The 23,516-nt window shown below is 40.0% G+C and overlaps 1 protein-coding gene across 1 annotated transcript in view; it reads left to right on the top strand.

Annotated features, from left to right (window-relative positions):
- RPA1 (replication protein A1) overlaps positions 1–23,516 on the top strand; it is a 73,366-nt gene that overhangs the window by 35,622 nt on the left and 14,228 nt on the right. Inside the window, exons 6-11 of the mRNA XM_047833335.1 lie at positions 14,964–15,056; positions 17,889–18,024; positions 19,652–19,754; positions 22,069–22,137; positions 22,277–22,469; positions 22,628–22,767. Of these exons, the coding sequence (XP_047689291.1) occupies positions 14,964–15,056; positions 17,889–18,024; positions 19,652–19,754; positions 22,069–22,137; positions 22,277–22,469; positions 22,628–22,767 (734 nt within the window). The remainder of the gene's footprint in view (positions 1–14,963; positions 15,057–17,888; positions 18,025–19,651; positions 19,755–22,068; positions 22,138–22,276; positions 22,470–22,627; positions 22,768–23,516) is intronic.

Raw genomic sequence — 23,516 nt, 5'->3', positions numbered from 1 at the left:
AGAGCTTTGAGAAGCACAGTATCCCCCAGTGTGCACTGCTGAAGAGCATTGTGAGCAGAGTAGATTTTTCACTGATTAAAATACTTTAATAAATAGGGATCCAAAATGAGCCTGGTCACTCTCACTTTAGCTGTTTTTTGCATTGTATTGCTGTTCCAGTGACCTTCCCCATTGATATTATGTGGCTTTGGTCACCTCCCAGCTCTCTTTTCTTGGCACTTGTTCTGGTAGTTCTATTTTTAATATTTTGACCCTCCCAGTTGTCTTCCACAGTAGCTGCTCCAGCTTTCAATCCTACCAACAATGCATGCAGATTCCTTTTTTCTCTACGTTCTCACCAACACCTGTTGTTTCTTGTGTTGTTGATTTTAGCCGTTCTGATAGGTGTGAGGTGACATCTCATTGTAATTCTGACTTGCATTTCCCTGATGATGAGTGATGTTGAGCATCTTTTCATGTCTGTTGGCCATCTGAATGTCTTCTTTGGAAATATGTCTTTTCGTGTTTGCTGCCCGTTTTTAATTGGATTATTTGTTTTTCATTATCAGTTAATTTTTTAAATGTTTTTTTTAATGTTTTTATTTGTTTTTGAGAGAGACAAACAGAGTGTGAGCAAGAGGGCCAGAGAGAGAGAGGGAGACACAGACTCTAAAGTAGGCTCCATGCTCAGAGCTGTCAGCACAGAGCCTTACATGGGGCTCGAACTCGTGAACCATGAGATCACCACCTTAGCCGAAGTCAGACGCTTAACGGACTGAGCCACCCAGGTGCCCCATCAGTTAATTATTTAACTAAATCTGAAGAGATGATGATCAGTCATGAATATTTGGAAAAGAATTTCTGACACAATTTATGAGAAATAGATATGTTTCAGGAAATGTATGGAATAATTTTAAGAGCTTATATAATTTATTAAGTTAATAGTTTTTATTAGCTATTTTAATTATAAACATGATGTTTAAAAATTTTAAATGGGAGTGCCTGGATGTTTCAGTTGGTTAAGTGTCCAACTTTGGCTCAGGTCCTGGTCTCACGGTTTGTGAGTTCATACCCTGCATCAGGCTCTCTGCTGTCAGCATGGAGCCCACTTTGGATCTTCTGTCTCTCTCCCCTGCACCTCAAAAATAAATATACACATACAAAAATTAAAAATGACTTTTCAGCTGGTCAGTATAAAGGATGCCAAAAGCTGTATATATGACTTACCTTATTTAAAGTTTTCCATTATGTATTTCTTTCTCTTTCCCAATTGATTTCACAGTAGGAAATTAAATAGGTGTTTGGTTTTTTGGTTTGTTTTTTTTTTTTTAATTTAATTTTTTATTTTTTAAAATATACATCCAAATTAGTTAGCATGTAGTAAAACAATGATTTCAGGAGTAGATTCCTTAGTGCCCCTGACCCATTTAGCCCATCCGCCTCCCACAACCCCTCCAGTAACCCTCAGTTTGTTCTCCATATTTATGAGTCTCTTCTGTTTTGTCCCCCTCCCTGTTGTTATATTATTTTTGTGTCCCTTCCCTTAGGTTCATCTGTTTTGTCTCTTAAAGTCCTCATATGAGTGAAGTCATATGATTTTTGTCTTTCTCTGACTGACTAATTTCACTTAGCATAATACCCTACAGTTCCATCCACGTAGTTGCAAAAGACAAGATTTCTTTTGATTCTTTTTGATTGCTGAGTAATACTCCATTGTATACATACACCACATCTTCTTTATCCATTCATCCATCCATGGACATTTGGGCTCTTTCCATACTGTGGCTGTTGTTGATAGTGCTGCTATAAACATTGGGGTGCGTGTGTCCCTTCGAAAGTGCACACCTGTATCCCTTGGATAAATGCCTAGTAGTGCAATTGCTGGGTCATAGGGTAGTTCTATTTTTAGTTTTTTGAGGAACCTCCATACTGTTTTCCAGAGTGGCTGCACCAGCTTGCATTCCCAATAGGTGTTTGTTTTTAACTTAGAGAAATAACTGTTCTGGTTAAAATTAAACCGTTTCTGTTGGTCCCAATAAAGAAAGGTGCTTAGGTGGTTTCTACTAAAGTACACTAATTCACTGTCTAAATTTAAACTTATCAAGCATAATTCTTCAATTTATCATTAATCAAAAATTACTAGTCAAGCTTTTGCTTAAGGAAGATAAATGTGATCCCAGTAATTTTTGTGCTAGAAGCAAACTGCATCCTGTCCTTGTTTTCCTATCTGGGACTCAGTTCTGGTCTTCACCTCAGTGGAGTTAATGGAAAGGAAAGGAAAGTTTGAGATGCTCAGGCCTGCTGCACAATCACAGAACGTTAAGAGATAGAAGGAACTGTTTTAGAGATCAGTTGTGTTAATCATAAGACAGAATGAAAGTGAAGGAGGTGATAAGTGACTTGGCCAAGATGGCGGAGCAAGTTAAAAATTACACAGCAGGTGAGTCGCTTCAACAGATGAGACTCATTATTCCTGATTTCCAGGTGAAGATGCTTTCCACTGTACCCAGACCTTCAAAGATTAACCTTCATATCAAAATGTTTGCCTATTACGAAAATTGTATTTTAGTTAATAGAGTGTGTGAGTTGAATCTATTATAGGAATGTTTCTGTGTGTATATATAATCAGAAGTAGTCTAATTCATGTTAGTATATTTGTCCATTAAAACATGTATAATTTTATTTTTTTTAAATTTATGTTGAGAGAAAGAGTGTGCCTGCACGAGTGGGGGGTGCAGAGAGGGGGGAGAGAGAGAATTCCAAGCAGGTTCCATGCTGTCAGCACAGAGCCTGATGTGGGGCTCAAACTCATGAACCATGAGATCATGACCTGAGCCAAAATCCTGAGTGGGACGCTTAACCAACTGAGCCACCCAGGTGCCCCCAAACTTGTATCATTTAAAAAATGGAAATATAATTAAGATAATCAGACATCTGTTTTTTATAAACACTAATTTCCTTGCAGCTTTTGAATAGATAATATAATTACATGTTTCCAAAGTGAAAAGTACAAAATTATATATTTAGGGAAATCTTACTGCTACCCCTGTCGCCGGCTAATGCCGTGTTTGTATCCACTGCTGACCTGTATAGGTAACCAATTTTAGTAGTTTCTTTTTATCCTTTGGGTGTTTCTTTATGCAAATATATACCAAATAAAAATATTATATATTTTTATTCTGTGCTCCAGTTTGCTTACACAAAAGGTAGGATATTGTGTATATTATCTTACCTTTTTAAAAATTTTCTATTATTAAAAACATTTTTTAATGTTTATTTATTTTTGAGAGAGAGAGAGGGAGAGAGAGAGAGAGCACAAGGAGGGGAGGGGCAGAGAGAGAGAGAGAAACACAGAATCTGAAGCAGGCTCCAGGCTCTGAGCTATCAGTGCAGAGCCTGACACAGGGCTTGAACCTATTAACTGTGGGATCATGACCTGAGCCAAAGTCGGATGCTTAACCAACTGACCCACCCAGGTGCCCCTTCCCTTTTTTGATCCTGCTTTAAAATTTTTTTTTAGCTTAGAGATATTTCCATGTATATACACTTAGAGATCTTCCTTATTTAAAAAACAAAACAAGGGGCGCCAGGGTGGCGCAGTCGGTTAAGCGTCCGACTTCAGCCAGGTCACGATCTCGCGGTCCGTGAGTTCGAGCCCCGCGTCAGGCTCTGGGCTGATGGCTCGGAGCCTGGAGCCTGTTTCCGATTCTGTGTCTCCCTCTCTCTCTGCCCCTCCCCCGTTCATGCTCTGTCTCTCTCTGTCCCAAAAATAAATAAACGTTGAAAAAAAATTTTTTTAAATAAAAAAATAAAAAATAAAAAAAAATAAAAAACAAAACAAAACAATTAGAGTGTTCTGTTGTGTAGCTGTTCCATAGTGTAACCAGCCTTGTTACATTATGGCTTGCTTGCATGCTGTAGCAATGAAAACAGTACTGCAGTGAGTAACTTTGTACATATGTGGGTATATTGACAGAGGTGGTTTGGTTGCCAGAAGTAAGATTGCTTGGATCAGTGGATAAATGCATCAGTGGTAGGTAGATACGGTAGGATTCCCCTCTGTAGCATGGTAACATTCTGCATTCCCACCAGCAGTGCATGAAAGTACTAATTTCTTCTCAGCTGTACCAACAGAGTACGTTATCAATCTTTTGAATTTTCACCAGTCTCTTAGATGAAAGCTGAGATCTCAGTGTAGTGTTTAATTTGTATTCTCAGCAAGATGAGCATCCTTTTAAATATTTGAGGGCTTTTGATTCTCTGTGAACTGTGTATCCTCCATTTTTCTTTTGGGTTGTTCATCTTTTTCTTCTCCATTTTTAACAGTTCTTTAAAGAGTAGGGAGATTAGTCCTTTGTCTCTGATATGAGTTATAAAAAGCCTTCTTTACTTGGTTATGGTGGCTTTTTGCCACAAGCAATTTTTTTGTTGCTGTTTTTATGAGGTTAAGTTTTCCAGTCTTTTTTAAATGACTTTGGAATTTTGAACCATCATTAGAAAGGTCTTTAGGGGTTCCTAGCTGGCTCAGCTGGTAGAGCATGCAACTCTTGATCTTGGGGTTGTGAGTTCAGGCCCCACATTGGGTATGGAGCCTACCTAAAAAAAAAATTTTTTTTTTCATTAAAAAAAAAAAAAATGAGGAAGGCCTTCCTTACTCCAAAGTTATTAAAGTATTCACCCCTTTTTTTTTTTTTTTTTTTACATATATTTACTTAGAGGTCGGCAGTGGGACAGAGAGAGAGGGAGAGAAAATGCCAAGCAGGCTCTGAGCTGTCAGCACAGAGCCCAGCGTGGGGCTCTAACCCACAAACTGAGATCAGGACCTGAGCTAAAGTTGAACGGTTAACCCACTGAGCCACCCAGGGGCCACCACCAACCTTCTACCTTTTACTATGGCCATTGAATATGTTCAAATGTTACTTAAAAAAAGATTTTTTTTTTTTAATGTTTATTTTTGAGAGCTAGAGAGACTGAACGCAAGCAGGGGAGGAGCAGAAAGAGAGGGAGAGAGAATCTGAAGCAGGCTCCAGGCTCCAAGCTGTCAGCACGGGAGCAGGATATGGGGCTTGAACTCACTAACCGTGAGATCATCACCTGAGCCCGAAGTCTGACACTTAACTAAGCCACCCACGTGCCCCCACGTTTTATTCTAGTATCTACACAATTACATTTTCTATATTTAAATCATGATTGCCACTTCTGTCTTACAATTGGTTTCTTGATTTATGGTGTTTTGAGCTTCACTTTTCATGTAATTTGGAATTGATGGGTTTTCTCTGCTCCTTCAATTCACTAAAGATGTAGTCTCTATGTGGGGCGTTTGTGTGTAGAGTATGTATTCATTCTCCTTTATGCTCTGTATGATTTTTAGAAGTGGGAAAATTTGGTTAATTGTGCTTCTTCCAAAAATGGACCCTTCTAGATTTTAATGTTTACCTATACAAAACATAGTAATTTGGTATGTTAAATTGGAGAAGGGGGCACCTGGGTTAAGTCGGTTAAGCGCCTGACTCTTGATTTCTGCTTTGGGTTTGTGAGTTCAAGCTCCACATTGGGCTCGGTGCTGGCAGCGTGGAGCCTGCCTGGGATTCTGTCTGTCCCTCTCTCTGCCTCTCTCTCTATCTAAAAATGAATAAGTAAACTTAAAAAATAAATAAATAAATTGGAGAAGGAAAGCTGAAGCTTATGTAGGTAAAGTCCTAAAATCTTAAATTGGAACATCACATTTGTTTTGCAGTAGTAAAGTTCTGTTAAAATGAGCACATTGGTTATCTTCTCAAGCTTTCAGGACAAAACAGTGTTTAGCATCTCTATGAAATCTTTGGATGCAGAAGGGTTGAGGGAGAGATCATTGTGCCCAACTTTATCACCTTTTTCCAGATTTCTAATGTTTTTTATGTTGTATTTAATTGAGTGGTTGCTGTGGACATTTTGTGTTTCAGGGGAAAAGTATTTGAGATAAAGCTGGAGTTGAAAGGGTTGAAAGGTAGTTATCGCTTGGGGTCAGGACTATAGAACTAGCGGAAAAACTCCTTTGTCTCAATAGTCCATTCCACTCGCTCTTCTTTTTCTTCAGGGCCTGTTAAAGTGCAGAGGGATGAGGGAAGATTTTGCTGTCCAGGATTATTTGCTACTGAATTTCATTGTAACCAGATCAATAACACTTTGTTACTTGGGCCATGGTGGAAATAGCTTTGTTACAGTGGCTATTGCATTGTGGTGTATTTCACACAAATGGTTTCTAATTGTCTATTGTGAAGGCAAGGAAACTGTTACTAGTGAGGAGGGAAGTAAAGTTAGATTTGTATCCTCCAAGCACTTAATCCAGAACCTGTGACATATCAGGTGAGCTGTGAAATTAATTGACTAAACCCAACTGGGAAATAGGCAGAGGAATTACAAAATGTGCATTGAAATTGTTTGGAACTAGTACCACATTAAGTACAGATACTTAACAGAATTTTCCAAACATGAGAAATAAAACTTCAAACGTAATTCATGTTTCATATAATATTGGATTGGATGATTTTAAACTCCCGTATCTATCACTATATATTTTTGTCACTATGTATGTTACTACTGCGTACCTACAGTGTTTATCACATTATTTTACTTAGACTTAAGTTTCTTATATGATACATAGTTACTAGCATTATTTATTATTGAAAGGTAGAAGTTGGAACTTTTTTCAGCCTTATTCCGATCATATTATGCCAACAGGAATTTTTAACTAATGGGTTGACTTTTTTTTTCTTTTTCTGGTTGTTAAGAAGGTACTTGCTAGTAGAAATTGAGTTTTTGTTACTCTGTATATTCTGTGGTTGTTAGCTAATTTTTCTCAGCTGGTGGCTCATTTACCACTATATATTTAAAAAAATTTTTTTTAATGTTTATTTATTTGAGAGAGAGCACAAGCATGAGTGGGGGAGGGACACAGAGAGGGGGAGAGAATCCCAAGCAGGCTCTGTGCTGAGTGGAGCCCAGTGTGGGGCTTGATCCCATCACCTGTGAGATCATGACCTAAGCCAAAATCAAGAGTTGGATGCTCAAATGACTGAGCCAACCAGGTGCTCCTGATATATATTTAAAAAGAAAGTTTTTTAAATAATCTCTGTACCCAATGTGGGGCTTGAACTCATGACCCTGAGATTAAGAGTAGCATGCTCCATGGGGCACCTGGGTGGCTCAGTCGGTTAAGCATCTGACTTTGGCCCAGGTCATGATCTCACAGTTCATGGGTTCGAGCCCCATGTTTGGCTCTGTGCTGACATCTCAGAGCCTGAAGCCTGCTTTGGATTCTGTGTCTCACTCTCTCTCTGCCCCTTCTTCCTCACACTCTCTCTTTCAAAAATAAACATTTTTTTAAAGTTATTAAAAAAGAGTAGCATGCTCCACCAACTAAGTCAGCCAAATGTACCATTATAATGATAATAAAAATGATAGGTGTAAATGCAAGTAACTTGAGAAGCTAGAGTATTTCTTTCTTTCTTTTTTTTTTTTTTTTATGTTTTATTGTTGAGAGAGAGAGAGACAGAGTGCGAGCAGGGAGAGGGGTAGAGAAAGAGGGAGACACAGAATACAGGTTCCAGGCTCTGAGCTGTCAGCACAAAGCCCGATGCGGGGCTTGAACTCACGAACTGTGAGATATGACCTGAGCTGAAGTCAGATGCTTAACCGGACTGAACCACCCAGGCGCCCCGCTAGAGTCTTTTAATGTCCTATTTCCCCCTGGTTCAGAGACAGTGGTTAAAGCTAGCACAGAGCAAAAGAGTGTAAGAATTAGGACCTTGATTCATCTTAGTGGGATGGTTTCATTTGCAGGTGGCACAAAACAGAAGATTAGCAGTTGATTCTCTGTATTGCTGTTTGGGGGTATAATTTCAGTTTTTAGAAAGATTTTCATTTAGCCGTGGACTAATTTCGGGTTTTGTGGTCAGCAGCTGTGTTGCAGCGCATTAAATTGAAGGGCGATTGTTGCAATTTAGGATGCACCAGGACTCTTGTCATCCGTTTGGTTTCAGGACTGTCTCTTGTCTCCTGTGCCAGATTTGCAAGTGTGGGCCAATGCAGGAGTTTAAGATTGCCCTAACAAGATTGGTGACTTAGATGTTTCGGTTATTCGTTATGTTCTATATAACTGGAGTTTGGGCTGCCAGAATAGGTTGCTTACAATTAAAAATTAACTGGATGGTGGTGAAGTGGGTGGATCTGGTCAGACAAACGTGGATCAGGACTGGATTCTGCCTCCTCCTAGCTCTGTGTGACTTTGGGCAAGTTACTTGCCCTCTTTAACCCAGTTTTTTCATCTGTTAAATGAAGAGAGTAATAGTGCCTTTGTCATAGTCCTGAAGATTAACCGTGTACCTGGTGCATAGTAAGCACTCAAAGATTATAGCTATTATTAATATAGCCTAATTGGTGTCTTGTTAAATACACTGTGCTTTATTGAGTCTGAGAATCCAATGAATGTAATTGACTGTACCAGTAAATTATATACTGATAAGAAATTATAACAATTAGATCGCCCATTGGATTTTATCTGGGATCTGCAGTTTGCCTTTGGGATTGATCACCTTGTCGTTTTGAATCCTGACAAATCCCTTGCTTCCCACCCTTTATACTCTCCTCTGGTTCTCAACCTCATCAAGTTCAAATCAGCCGTCCTTTTTAGCTCCCATGGAATTGTTTTGTATCTGCTTCCTTACTAATCTCCCTTAAAATGTAAAAAGTACATTCTGTCAATTTTTTATTGTAAGAACTATGCTTTGGGGTCACCTGGCTGGCTCAGTTGGTGGACCACGCGACTCTTGATCTTGGGGTCCTGAGTTCAAGCCCAAGCTCAAGGCCTAGAGCTTACTTGAAAAAAAGAAAAAGTGGGGTGCCTGGGTGGCTCCGTCACTTATGTGTCCAACTTTTGATTTCAGTTCAGGTCATGATCTCACGGTTCAGGGGATTGAGCTCTGTGCTGACAGAGTGGAGCCTGCTTGGGATTCTCTCTTTTCCTCCCTCTTTGCCCTTCCCAAGCTTGTGCACATGTGCTCTCTTTCCCACTCTCTCTCAAAATAAATAAATAAACTTAAAAAGAAAAAAAGGCAGTAGGGGCACCTGGGTGGCCCAGTCAGTTAAGCATCTGACTCTTGCTCTTGGTTCAGGTCATGATCTGAGTTTGAGCCCCACATCAGGTTCTGTGCTGATGGCTCGGAGCCCGCTTGGGATTCTGGCTCTGTCTCTGCCCCTTCCCCGCTGGCACTCTCTCCTGCTCTCTCAAAATAAGTAAACTTAAATAAAAAGAAAAAAAAAACCACTTTGATGTGCTAGCATAAGTGCTGTAGCTTCTTGTATACTGTAGTTCTGTGTGGCGTCAGATTTAGTACCTGTAAACACACACAAGACATTTATTACACTTTTTAAAAAATGTTTATTTATTTTTTGAGAGAGGGAGAAACAGAGTATGAGCGAGGGAAGGGCAGGGAGAGAGGGAGACACAGAATCCGAAGCAGGCTCCAGGCTCTGAGCGGTCAGCACAGAGCCCAATGCGGGGCTCAAACCCACGAACTGTGAGATCGTGACCCGAGATGAAGTCGGCCGCTTAACCGACTGAGCCACCCAGGCAGGCGTCCTTTGGTGTTGGGGATTTTTAATAAGCAAACAAAATTACACAAAATATGGGTGCCTGGGTGGCTCAGTTGGTTAAGCGTCCGGCTCTTGGTTTTGGCTCTGATCATGATCTGGTGGTTTATGGGTTCAAGCCCCGTGTCAGGCTCCACAGCTGGCAGCGTGGAGCCTGCTTGGAATTCTCTCTCTCCCCCGCCCCCACCTCTGCCCCTTCCCTGCTCATGCTGTCTCTCTCAAAATAAATAAACTTAAAAAAAAACCCACAAAATACTGTTGGTTACAGTAAACCAACTAAACTCGAGTAATGGCTGCTGGAGAAACAGCTACCAGAGTACTGGGAGGGACTCAGCTGGTCTTTGTTCAGAAGCTGCCGCTGAACACACATAAAAATCCTAGTCATCCACGTTTAAATGCCTGCCAGTCTAAATTTAGATAATTAAAAAATATATGTATTTCATTTGCAGTTGCTAATAATCTATCAAATCTTCTCTCTCCCAACCCCACTTTTTACCATATGCTTATACACTCTCCTTTCAAATACCAGTTTGGTATTTAAGTTGTTCACCCCCATTTCCAGTAAGGATAAGAAAAAAATAGAGAAATGCAAAGTATATAGCTAGACAACTTACCCAAATATAAAATATTTCCAAATAGTTGAAATAAGAGGGGAAAACATGGGACTCCCTGCTGTCAGCCCAGAGCCCACTTCAGATCCTCTGTCCTCTTCTGTCTCTTTGCGCCTCCCCCATTCATGCGCATGCTCTCTCAAAAATAAACGTTTTAAAAAAAGGTTTTTTTACATTTATTTTTGAGACAGGGCACTAGTGGGGGAGGGGCAGACACACACACACACACACACACACACACACACACACACACACACACAGGCTCCAAACTCCGAGCTGTCACCACAGAGCCCTACATGGGGCTCAAACTCACAAACTATGAGCTCATGACCTGAGCCGAAGTCGGATGCTCAACTGACTGAGCCACCCAGGCACCCCGAAAATGAATTAACATTTTTAAAAATCCCTAGCATGAAGGGGCGCCTGGGTGGCGCAGTTGGTTAAGCGTCCGACTTCAGCCAGGTCACGATCTCGCGGTCCGTGAGTTCGAGCCCTGCGTCGGGCTCTGGGCTGATGGCTCAGAGCCTGGAGCCTGTTTCAGATTCTGTGTCTCCCTCTCTCTCTGCCCCTCCCCCGTTCATGCTCTGTCTCTCTGTGTCCCAAAAATAAAAAAATTTAAAAAAAAAAAAAAAACGTTGAAAAAAAAAATCCCTAGCATGAAAAAAAAAAATAATGTTTTAACTCATATGTTAAAATATCTAAAAAAAAGTTCAACCTAGAATAGGTAAATAGGCAAGTTATATTATTGAAAATTATGGTAAAATACTCAGAAAAAAATTTACATCTTTTAAGTGCAGTTTGGTGGCATTCAGTGCATTCATAGTTGTGCAAGTATCGCCACCATTCATCTCCAGAACTTTTTTTTCTTTTTAACATTTTATTTTAAGTATCTCTACACCCAGCATGGGGCCCCATCTCACAACCCTGAGATCAAGAGTCACATGCTCCGCTGACAGGACTGACTAGCCAGGCACCCCTACAGAACTTTTTCAGTCATCATCTCAAGCTGAAATTCTAACCATTAAACCATAATCCCCCATTCCCTACTCCTGCCAGTCCCTACTAAACACTGTTGTGTTTTCTGTCACTGTAACTTGATCACTCTAGTTACCGCATAAAGGTTGGTTATGTTATGATAGAAATTAAATGTTAAGAGATCAGCATGATCCCATGACCATGTCCTATTCAGCAAGATACTGGAAGAAGCAGGCATGATACTGAAGAAGGGACTTGAGATGGGTTTGAAACAGTGGAACTAGGTGGAGTGGAGTTTGTATATTTTTATGGCTCCATCTTTAAATATTTAAATCTTTTGATTCTTTTGAATATATTTCTTGAAGCACATAAGTATAGTTTTTTTTTTTTCCAGTTACTTAGCCCCAGTAAGTATAGTTTTATTTTTTCCAGTTATTTTTGCCTACCGATTTAAGAAACAGTTTACTTTAAAATTTCAAAATGTTCCATCACTAGATACATTGTCAAAGAAGGGCAGTTTTCCCATGCAATTTCATATGACACTTGGTAAATTCAGAGATGATGGAAAAACTAAAAAGTATCACAAAAACTCATTATCAATAATCGAGTCTCTTGGGGAACCTGGGTGGCTCAGTCAGTTAAGCATCCAACTCTTGATCTCAGCTCAGGTCTTGATCTCAAGGTCATGAGTTCAAGCGCTGTGTGAAGTCTACTTAAAAAAAAAAAAAATCTAGGCTCTTTTTTCTGTGTAAGTAAGGTCTCTCAGAACAAAAAGAAATAAAAGGCATCCAGATTGGTAAGGAAGAAATAAAACTTTCCTAAAGACTCTACCAAAAACTGCTAGCATTGATACATGAATTTGGTGAAGTCACAGGATACAAAATCATTGTACAGAAATCTGTATACACTAATAATGAAGCAGCAGAAAGAGAAATTAAGAAAACAACCCCATTTACAATTGCACCAAAAATAATAAAATACCTAGGATAGACTGAATGAAAGAGGTGAAAGACCCGGATCCTGAAAACTATAAAACCCTGATGAAAGAAATTGAAGATGACACAGAGAAATGCAAAGGCATTCCATGTTCCTGGATTAGGAGAACAAATATTGTTAAAATGTCTATACCACCCAAAGCAATCTACAGATTTAATGCAATCCTTGTCGAAATACCAGTAGCAATTTTCATAGAACTAGAACAGATAATCCTCAAATCTGTGTGGAATGTTTACAAAAGACTCTGAATAACTAAAGCAGTCTTGAAAGAGAAAAAACTGGAGGTATCATGATTTCAGACTTCAAGTTATACTACAAATTGTAGTAATCAAAACAGTATAGTACTGGCACACAGTACTATAGATGGACACACAGATCAGTGGAACAGAAAAGAAAACCCACAAATAAACCCATAAGTATGTGATCAATTAATCTTCAACAAAGGAGGAAAGACTATACAATGGGAAAAAGACAGTCTCTCCAACAAATGGTGTTGGGAAAACTGGACCACTTTCTTACACCATACATGAAAATAAACTCAAAATGGATTAAAGACCTGTTGTGAGACCTGAAGAGAGCATAAGCAGGAATTTCTTTGACATTGGCCATAGCAACATTTTTCTAAATGTGTCTCCTGAGACAAGGGAAATAAAAACAAAAATAAACTGTTAGGACTACAGTTTATAAATAAAAAGCTTTGGCATACTGAAGGAAATAGTCAAGAAAACTGAAAAACAATCTAGGGAATGAGAGAAGATACTTGCAAATGATATACCCAAGAAAGGCGTAGTATCCAAACTATATAAAGAACTGATATGTACAACTCAACAGCCAGAAAACAGGCAGAAGATATAAACAGACATTTCTCCAAAAGAGACGTACAGATGGCCAACACATGAAAAGATGCTCAACATCACTCATCATCAGGGAAATGCAAATCAAAACTACAATGAAATATCACCTCATACCGTGTCAGAATGGCTAAAACCAACAGCACAAGAAACAAGTGTTGGCAAGGATGAGGAGTAAAAGGAACCCTCTTGCCCTGTTGGTGGGAATGCAAACTGGGCAGCTACTGTGGAAAACCTTATGGCGGTTCCCTCAGGAAGTTAAAAATAGAACTACCTTGGGATCCAGTAATAGCACTACTAGGTATTATCCAAAGAAATACAAAAACATTCAGAAGGATACAAGCACCCCTGTGTTTATTGCCGTATTATTTACAGTAGCCAAGTTATGGAAGCAGTCCAAGTGTCCATTGATAGATAAATGGATAAAGAAGATGTGGGGGGTGTGTGTGTGTGTATGTGTATGCACATATGTACGATGGAATGTTATTCAGCTATGGAAAGATTGAAATCTTGTCATTCACAACGACATGGAGTGAGCTAGAGAGTATAATGCTAAGTGAACTGAATAGGAGAAAGACAAACACCATATTATATCATTCATGTGTAGAATTTAAGAAAGAAAAATAAAGAGACCAAGAAATAGATTCAACCACAGAGAACAAATTGATGGTGACCAGAGAGGAGGTGGAGGGGGGAATGAGTGAAATAGGTAATTGGGATTAAAGAAAAGAAATAAGCAAGGTCTCAGTGTTTCTCTCTGTAGGAAGAACTAAAGAATAAGAAATTCTGTTTTAACCTTTTTAATTTTATGCTAGGTTTATTTTACTCAAATGGCACGGTTAACTCTTCGTTTTGTTATACTAGTTAAGAGAATATCGGCAGAAGGAAATGAAGTCAGGGTGTAATAGGCCCGTTCGAGGTACAGCCTTGGGAAGCCCAGCAGGAATAAGCCTAGTGATTGGAGAAGGCAGAGACAAGGTGGTGGGTGGGGAGCCTTTTCAGCAGTGCTCACCATGTTTGTTTGTAGGACTTTCTAGGAAATCTTTTTGAGCTGTATTTGTGTGAACAGCCTAAATTAGTGCCCGCCACAAAGGCAAAATCAAATTCCATAAATCTATTGTTTTTTTTACATTAGGTATATTTTGCAGTTTTAACATTTTTCAACTCCTAAAGCATTTGTAGAAAGGGTGAAGGGCAAATAAATACTCTCGTGGTATGGTATTTCTTATTTTCTGCTTGAGAGACATGTTCGTTTCCCCTCCTTTCCTTTTAATCTTCCTGTTTCCTTGACACACCTGCTTCTGAACCCCATCTCATCTCTCCCTGCTGTGACAGTTCACTAGCACTTCACGGTACCTAAGCCTCTTTCAACTCTTATTTTCCACCAACCGTCGGTTTCAAAATAAGGTGGCTTTGTTTGGGAGGGAAAGGGTAGAATCCTTTCTGAATGTCTCCTTTTCCTTTGAAGCAGGAGCACTTCAGAGACAATTGAACTGCTTTTAGGTTTTTCTTACCACCCAGCTTTTGCTTCTGATAGATCCTGCCGTGAACACAGTTCTGTTGATGACATCGATTTGTTGCTATGGAAATAGTGGTAATGTCACAGATTCAGCCCAGTGACTTGACTTCAGGTTCAGGCAGGAGAAATGGGCAAGGCCTTAGGGGAGAACCTCATTAAAACTGAAAGCTATCAATTATAAACAGGTGAAAGGTGAATGGAGCCAACCTTTCATATAATGAAAACAAAAGTGAACCCCTACCAAATTGACTGCATGCAGTTGAATGCAACAGCATGAATTCTGACCCATGAGAGTCTAACGAAATAAAAAAATTACACTTTCTTGGAGTATTTCTTCTGCTTAAGTTGAAATCTTTTAAGCTGAATTATTTGCACTAAAGTTGTCTTTTTTTGGGTTCTCAGGACACGGGCAGCAGCAGGTAGTTCCTTCTCTGGCCTCAGCAGCCAACCCGCCAGCCAGCAAGCCCCAGCAACAGAATGGGAGCTCGGGGATAGGTAAGCTACTGTGTGAGGACACGTGCTGATTATATGTATCAGGCCTCTGAGTAGTGTTTAGAAATTTAATCTGGGACTAAAGGGAGTTTTCAAAATGTCATTCATGATAGTTGCTTCTTGCAAAGGATAGTTCCAATTCTTACAGTAAAGTATGTGATTGAAAAAATGATTAAAGATAGCCTTTTAAAGATACTTCATATGCCTGTTTTAATCAGAATGATACACTGTTCTCTGTTAATAGTTTATCTGGTGGTTTCTCACATCTTACGTTTTGCACTCTCTTGACTTGTGAATTTACATATCTTTTAAATTTGTACCTTTTAACTATTTGGAATCTCCTTAACTGAATTTCGCTTGTCTCTCTCCAAGTTTCCCATTTGGGGCCCTCACGGGTATTTATCTTAATGTGAAAACAGTATCATTTATATCGGTCATAGGTTCTGCTTCTCAGTCTCATGGATGAGAAATCATTTCTTGCTTTAACTCTCTGCAGTAGGTCCTGAGAGGCTATAATGGAATCATTTTGTTTACTTTCTGGCCTTCACTTTAGGAACTACTATTGAGAATGATGATGTGTGGAATTTGGTTGGATTTATTTTTAGAGGTCCTTTTTTTCTGTCACAGTGTCTCATACACCCCCTCCTCTCTTCCTCTCAACTATTAATTGCTAATTTTAAATGCTGAGATTTTAAGAAAAACAAGGTTAAGGCATCACTAAGGTGGCTGTGAAACTTTCAGGACATGGGACTTCATTGTTCTTTGATGTTTTTATCTATCTTGCAATATCTGTCAATCTACCTTCCATCTAGCTCCCCTGTGTACGTGTATCTATTTATACACAACTCTCAAATTATATTCTGTTGAAGGAGGTAGTGGCATAGATATACTAACATGGTAAATAATGTAAAAGTCACTTCCTTAAGCCTGAAATGCAAATCATATATTGTTCCTTTCTTTCTTCTCACAGATTTATTTTCCCAGTTGTCTGTCTTTGGCTTATATTAACATTTATTTTTAAAAGTCAGTTAATGCTTTTTAAACACACATCAACTGGGTGGTAAAAGAAAAAAAGACTGGGTGTGTATTGAGGGGAAGCATGTTTTGTATAACTATCTTCTTGATGATATTAGGTATGCATATACACATGTATTCTGCGAAGTTCACTTGCTTCCTTGCATAATCTTGACGCAGTTATTACTGTTGTATGTGTAGTTCTCTCTTGACTCCTCAGAATAGGAAATGTTGAGATCTAGGACAGTCTGTATGGTTTTTATTAAATGCTACAAATACTGGGGCACCTGAGTGGCTCAGTCAGTTGTGTCTATCTCTTAATTTTGGCTCAGGTCGTGATCCCAGCGTTGTGGGAAGGAGCCCTTCATCGGATTTCAGGCTGAGTGTGCAGCCTGCTTAAGGTTATTTCTCTTCTCACTTCCTGGCTCACGCACATGCTGTCTCTAAAATTTAAAAAAAAAATTTCTTTTAATGCTACAAATACCGAGAATAATGTCTTACAGGTTGTACAAACTCAGTAAATAAATGCTGAATAATGGTAGGTTTACATCTCTAGCAAAATTCCATTCTAAAGAAATGTTTTGATAGAGAAGATTTGAAGTAATTGGACTAAATTACATTTTCTGAATTTGGAGGTTGAAACTTTATAGAAACTGTGCATATAAAGGAATTCCTATGTTTATAAGCTTTAATTACCTGTTTTTTTCCAAGTGCACAGTAGCTGCTTAGGCTTGGGTAAAGAGGCAGAAGGGATCTTGGTTCCCAGCCACCTGGTTGTCTTGAACCAAAAACTGATTGTTGCCCTTTGCCCCCAACTAAACCCAGTCACATAGACTTCAGTGTAGACCTTTCAGTCCTATAGAGCAGTTGAGAACAGTGAGTTTTCTGAAGATGTTTTGAGGTAAAATATTTGTGATAGGTATTGGTGTCCTTCACTTCAGATGGTTCATCTACTGTGTCCTTCACCTCCTAACCTTTTCTTCTGCTTTTTTTTCTTAATGTTTATTTTTGAGAGAGAGACCGAGCAGAGGTGGGGCGGAAAGAGAGACACACACACAGAATCCAAAGCAACCCCAGGCTGAGCTCTCAGCACAGAGCCCGATGCGGGGCTCAGACTCATGAATGGTGAGATCATGATCTGAGCTGAAGTCGGACACTTAACTGAGTCACCCAGGTGCCCCGCTTCTGTTTTTTTTTTTTCTTATACATGCAGTGACTTGCCGTTGGTTTGACCAGTCAAGGATGTTGGTTGATTTTCTTTCTCTGACCCATTATCTCTCCCGTTGATACAATAAGTTTAAGAAGGATGAGTCTCAGCTCAGTCAGTTGAGCATCCAACTCTTGATTTCGATTCTTGATCTTACAGTTTGTGGGTTTGAGCCCTGTGTCGGGCTCTGCATTGGCAGTGTGGAGCCTTCTTGGGATTGTCTCCCTCCCTCCCTCCCTCCCTCCCTCCCTCCCTCTCTCTCTCTGTCTCTCTCTCTCTCCCAAAATAAATTTTTAAAAAAAGTTAAAAAGGACAGGCCTCTGAAAGAGCAGTGTCTGGACTCACTACTATTATCATGTTGACCTCAGTCATAGCTTAAGTCAGCAAATAAAGTAGTAAGCTTCTGTGTGCCCAGCCTTCATTCTCCATCTCTTTTCTAGCTGCCTGTTTTGGTCTCTGATATCCATATCTCTTGATTGATAAAAAGGAAAAACTCGTTGCCTCTCATTTTGTATGATTTCATGAGCAACACCTCAGTGATTGAGAGTTACTACAAAACTTACATAAAATTTATGTAGACCAATGATTGCCCTTCTTTGTGTTTGTTTTTAAAGGTTCCACTGCATCTAAGACTTATGGTGCTTCAAAGACATTTGGAAAAGCTGGAGCTACCAACCTAGCGAACACAGGTTCTGGAGGAACACAGGTCAAAGTGGTACCCATTGCCAGCCTCACCCCTTACCAATCCAAGTGAGTTTTTCCATAGAGTACATTCAGAATGTACTTACAGTATAATGCTAGGGGTTATTATGGGCTCTTGCATTATGTATATGCGAACTTCAGGGCTATCATACATAAAGTAAGTTTCATCTCTTTTTTTCCCTCCAGAGGGGGAAGAGGGTACAAATTGTGGCAATCATTAACTCTCTTATCATAAAAGAATGGCAAGAATGGGGCTCCTGGGTGGCTTAGTCGGTTAAGCATCCGGCTTCAGTTCAGGTCATGATCTCACGCTCTGTGAGTTCGAGCCCCACGTTGGGCTCTGTGCTGACAGCTCAGAGTCTGGAGCCTGCTTCAGATTCTGTATCTCCTTCTCTGTCTCTGCCTCTGCCCGGCTTACTCTTTCTCAAAAATAAATAAATGTTTAAAAAAAAAAAAAAGGCAAGAAAAGCAATCTACTGTAGATTATGGGGTTTCATTAATTTTGAAAGAATTTGATTTGAAAAATATTTAATGCCTTAAAGAATCCATTTATCATCAGGAGTAAAAAATAAATATTTGTTGTAATTCAGAAGACATTTCATCTTCTTATCATATAAATAAGTGACTTTTAGTCTAAAAATTGTTAGTATGATTTAGGTGACTAAAAAAATCTGTACTATTAGTATAACTGCATTACTATACTCTGAATGGATATTTCTTTTTTTTTTTTTTTAATGTGTATTTATTTTTGAAGGAGGGAGAGAGAGAGAGACAGAGAGAGACAGCTCATGAGCGGGGGAGGGGCAGAGAGAGAGGGAGACACAGAATCCAAAGTGGGCTCCAGGCTTTGAGCTGTCAGCACAGAGCCCGACACAGGGCTCGAACTCACGAACCATGAGATCATGACCTGAGTCAAAGTCAGACGCTTAACCAACTGAGCCACTCAGGCACCCCTGGATATTTCTTATATATAATTCTTTTCCATTTGATTTTAGTAGTTGAGAATGAGTGAATTCTCTTTTCAGAGTTCTTTCAGCTATGTTTTTATTCATTCTTCAACTCTTTGCAGTGTAGGGGTAAGGAGTAAGGTAACTAATGTGCCCAACACATGCCAACCAGGATAGGCACCAAGACTGGATATTGATTGAATCTTGTGCCTCCTTTTTTTAGTGGCCTCTGTCTGAGGTCATACTCCTTTGGTGTGTTTTCCTTTGGTAGCTCACCAATACCGTGTTCCATAATTTTGTATTTATATTCAGTGTGTGTTAGAATGGAGACAGAAGTTTGACACCAGTTTTATCAGTTCCCATAATTGAAAATAGTGGCAAAATATAATTGCTGGTATTACTGCATTTTCTAGCTTAGAACCTTTCATTAAGGGGATACCGTTGCCTTGGTGATGCTTTTTGGAGAAGGGAGAGGGTTTATAAATTTACTAATTTGACAGGAGAATGAGTTAGTGTTAAATCATCTCGTATGTTTTACTACTTGCTTATTCTATAAACTGTCAAACCTGTATGTCCTCTTGGGGTTTTAATTAGCTGGATTAAAATACAGCTTATATTGAAAAATGGAATATGCATAAGGTAAGAAAGACTATAGGAAGATAATAGGGCACCCTTTTAGACATTTCCCACGTAAGACTGAGCACTAACATAATCTGTTTGGTTTCTAGGTGGACTATCTGTGCTCGAGTTACCAACAAAAGTCAGATCCGTACCTGGAGTAATTCCCGGGGGGAAGGGAAGCTCTTCTCCCTAGAACTAGTTGATGAAAGTGTGAGTATTTGTCAAGTGGGGAAATAGGAGGAGCCTAAGAAACAGAGGGCTCATCTCTGTGCAGGCCTATGAGATGAGGAACAGTAGTAGGCCAAAAATAGACATGATTGTTATTGTGGTTTTTCCTGTCTGTATTCTTTTGATGGCTCTCTGTGTGCAAAGGGTTAAAGGTCTTAAATAAAATCCTTCGTTTTATTTTACTTTATTGAAAAGCAATTTTTTTAAATTATTGTTTTTGGATAGGCTTCACACCCAACAGGGGCCTGGAATTCATGACCCTGAGATCAAGAGTCACATGCTCGGGGAACCCAGCTGACTCATTCGATGGAGCATGTGACTCTTGATCTCGGTGTAGTGAGTTTGAGCCCCACGTTGGGTGTAGAGATGAGATTACTTAAAAAAAAAGCCACGTGCTGTACCAACTGAACCAACCAGGCACTTCTAAAATCCTTGATTTTAAAGGAAAGCATTTGTAGAAATTTATTTGTTTGGGGCGGAGGCAGGTGAGCAAGGGGCATAGAGAGAGAGAAGTGGGGCTCATGCTCAACCAATGTTGGACTTGAACTCACGAACCGTGAGAACATGACCTGAGCTGAAGTCAGATGCTTAACAACTGAGCCACCCAGGGTGCCCAATAATTAGTTTTTTAAATGTATAAGCAGCCTCATGAGCAGTAGAAAGCAGAGACACTCTGTCTGACTTGTTAGCAGGCTAAGTTGAAGCCCTGAGAGGTGATGTCTGGTTATAAGCAAAGTGTTGCTTTGGGCCACAGCAGAAGGCATACAACAGCCACCTTGAAAATCGAGTGGTTGGGGCGCCTGGGTGGCTCAGTCGGTTAAGCGTCCGACTTCGGCTCAGGTCACGATCTCGCGGTCCGTGAGTTCGAGCCCCACGTCAGGCTCTGTGCTGACCGCTCAGAGCCTGGAGCCTGTTTGGGATTCTGTGTCTCCCTCTCTCTCTGACCCTCCCCCATTCATGCTCGCTCGCTCTCTGTCTCAAAAATAAATAAACGTTAAAAAAAATTTTTTTTTTAAAAGAAAAGTGAGTGGTTTTGTGGGAGATGGATTCTGGCTGTGCAAACTCTATACTTAAACAAAACCAAAGCATGATGAAGAGACAAAACATCCAAGTTGTGGAATCTCTCGACAGTCTCGTTAGCTGTTTGTTAGTTTTATTTATAATTCCTAGTATGTACTTCACACATTGTTTTCAAGCTGCTGCCTATTTCCTATTGGTTCAAACTTCTGCAAGGGCGGGGGAAAAATTGGTGGTTTGTTTTGGGTTTTTAGTTTTTGGAAGATGGAGTGATATCCCAACTGTATTGACTGTGTGATGGCAGAATCAGTATCAGAACCTAATTTTTTACCAAATTATTGGTCTGATCTGTCAGTTGGCAAAAATTTGAGCCTTTTTTAAGTTTTTTATCCATCTATAGTTTGTTTTTGTTTTTTTAATTTTTTTTTCAACGTTTTTTATTTATTTTTGGGACAGAGAGAGACAGAGCATGAACGGGGGAGGGGCAGAGAGAGGGAGACACAGAATCGGAAACAGGCTCCAGGCTCCGAGCCATCAGCCCAGAGCCTGATGCGGGGCTCGAACTCACGGACCGTGAGATCATGACCTGGCTGAAGTCGGACGCTTAGCCGACTGCGCCACCCAGGCGCCCCATGTTTTTGTTTTTTAAGTGAAGATTTTATTTTTAAGTAATCTCTACACCCAGCGTGGGGCTTAAATTCATAACTCCGAGATCAAGAGTCACGTGCTCCACCAACGAGCCAGCCGGGTGTCCCCATCTATATTATTTTGACTGACGGAAAAGTAAAGTGAAAATCAAATCACAAGCAACTTGAAAACGTGACTTATTGTAACATTTTGACAATGACTCCCGAATATATCCATCCCTTGCTTGGCGCCAACGTGAGGGCAGCTGGTGATTCATTTGGCTCATCACGCTTCCTTGTGGGCTTCATTCGCGTCAGTGTTCAAAATTTGTTTTTATTTCTGTTGTCAGAATATTAAAATCACTAGGTTCATTGTGGGTTTTTTTGTTTTGCCTTGTTTTTAGGGTTCTAATTTGAGGTTCATAAAGCACCGTAACAGGATCAGCTAGTTAAACCCAAGTTGTTGGCTGGGGTTAATAGCTTGAATGTGTGACCACAAAATACGTGTTTCTGGGGCATCTGTAGACCTCTCACACATCCCATTTGTGCTTGTGTTACTGCTTAAAGATGTCATTTTGACACCACGGTGTCCTGCTTTTCAGTGGTAAAACTTGATGGACACAATTCTAACCGGTTCTTGCTTGTTTCTGCAGGGTGAAATCAGAGCTACTGCTTTCAACGAGCAAGTGGACAAGTTTTTTCCCCTTATTGACATGAACAAGGTATGGTGGTGTTGCGTTGAGAACTGAAACAGTTGAGTGGCATGGGGGACTCTCGTCCTTCGGAGAACTGCGTAGTGGTAAGGAATTTGTGGTTTAATCTGATAGACTACCCACGTTCCACAGCTTGCCTCTTTTGCAGGTCTATTACATCTCTAAAGGCACCCTGAAGATTGCTAACAAACAGTTCACAGCTGTTAAAAATGACTATGAGATGACCTTCAATAATGAGACTTCCGTCGTGCCCTGTGAAGATGGTCATCATTTACCAACAGTTCAGTTTGATTTCACAGCGATTGGTGACCTGGAGAATAAGTCTAAAGATTCTCTGATAGGTAAGTCTGCAAATGAGAGCAAAGAGAGTTGGGATTATTAGTTTTTGTTTGCAACATGTAAGGGAAATGTAAGATTTAAGTGCTCGCCATTCAACCTTGGATCATGCTGTAATGGAGCTTTGACCGTTTTTTGCTAACACATTGTGCCTGTATTTTAGACATAATTGGGATCTGCAAGAGCTATGAAGATGCCACCAAAATCACAGTGAAATCTAACAACAGAGAAGTTTCGAAGAGAGACATCTATTTGATGGACATGTCAGGGAAAGTGGTGACCGCTACTCTGTGGGGAGAAGATGTAAGCATTTGTACTGAGCAGTCAGAGTGTGTGCAGAAGGCAGAGATGTAAAGAGCTGGGTGGCTGTCTTGTCTTAAGAGTTGTGGGTTATGCTAAGCGGAATTAGAGGAAGACAAATATCATATGATTTCACTCATATGAGGATTTTAAGAGACAAAACAGATGAACATAAGGGAAGGGAAACAAAAATAATATAAAAACAGGGAGGGGGACAAAACAGAGGAGACTCTTAAATATGGAAAACAGAGGGTTACTGGAGGGGTTGTGGGAGGGGGGATGGGCTAAATGGGGAAGGGGCACTAAGGAATCTACTCCTGAAATCATTGTTGCACCATATGCTAACTAATTTGGATGTAAATTAAAAAAAAATAGGGGCGCCTGAGTGGCGCAGTCGGTTAAGCGTCTGACTTCAGCCAGGTCACGATCTCGCGGTCCGTGAGTTTGAGCCCCGCGTCGGGCTCTGGGCTGATGGCTCAGAGCCTGGAGCCTGTTTCCGATTCTGTGTCTCCCTCTCTCTCTGCCCCTCCCCCGTTCATGCTCTGTCTCTCTCTGTCCCAAAAATAAATAAACGTTGAAAAAAATAAATAAATTAATTAATTAAATTAAATTAAAAAAAAAAAAAGAGTTGTGGGGCCTTGGCCATGTAGGCCCTTCCTAATGAAGGATTGAGCTGTCTAGGGAATATTTGAAATTCTTTATTTGATTTACTTTTGTGAGGTATGCTATGATTTAAGTTTTATACAGAGAGG

This window comes from Prionailurus viverrinus, chromosome E1, assembly GCF_022837055.1.
Source record: "Prionailurus viverrinus isolate Anna chromosome E1, UM_Priviv_1.0, whole genome shotgun sequence".
Lineage (NCBI taxonomy): Eukaryota > Metazoa > Chordata > Mammalia > Carnivora > Felidae > Prionailurus > Prionailurus viverrinus.
This window is presented reverse-complemented; position numbering and strand designations above follow the sequence as displayed.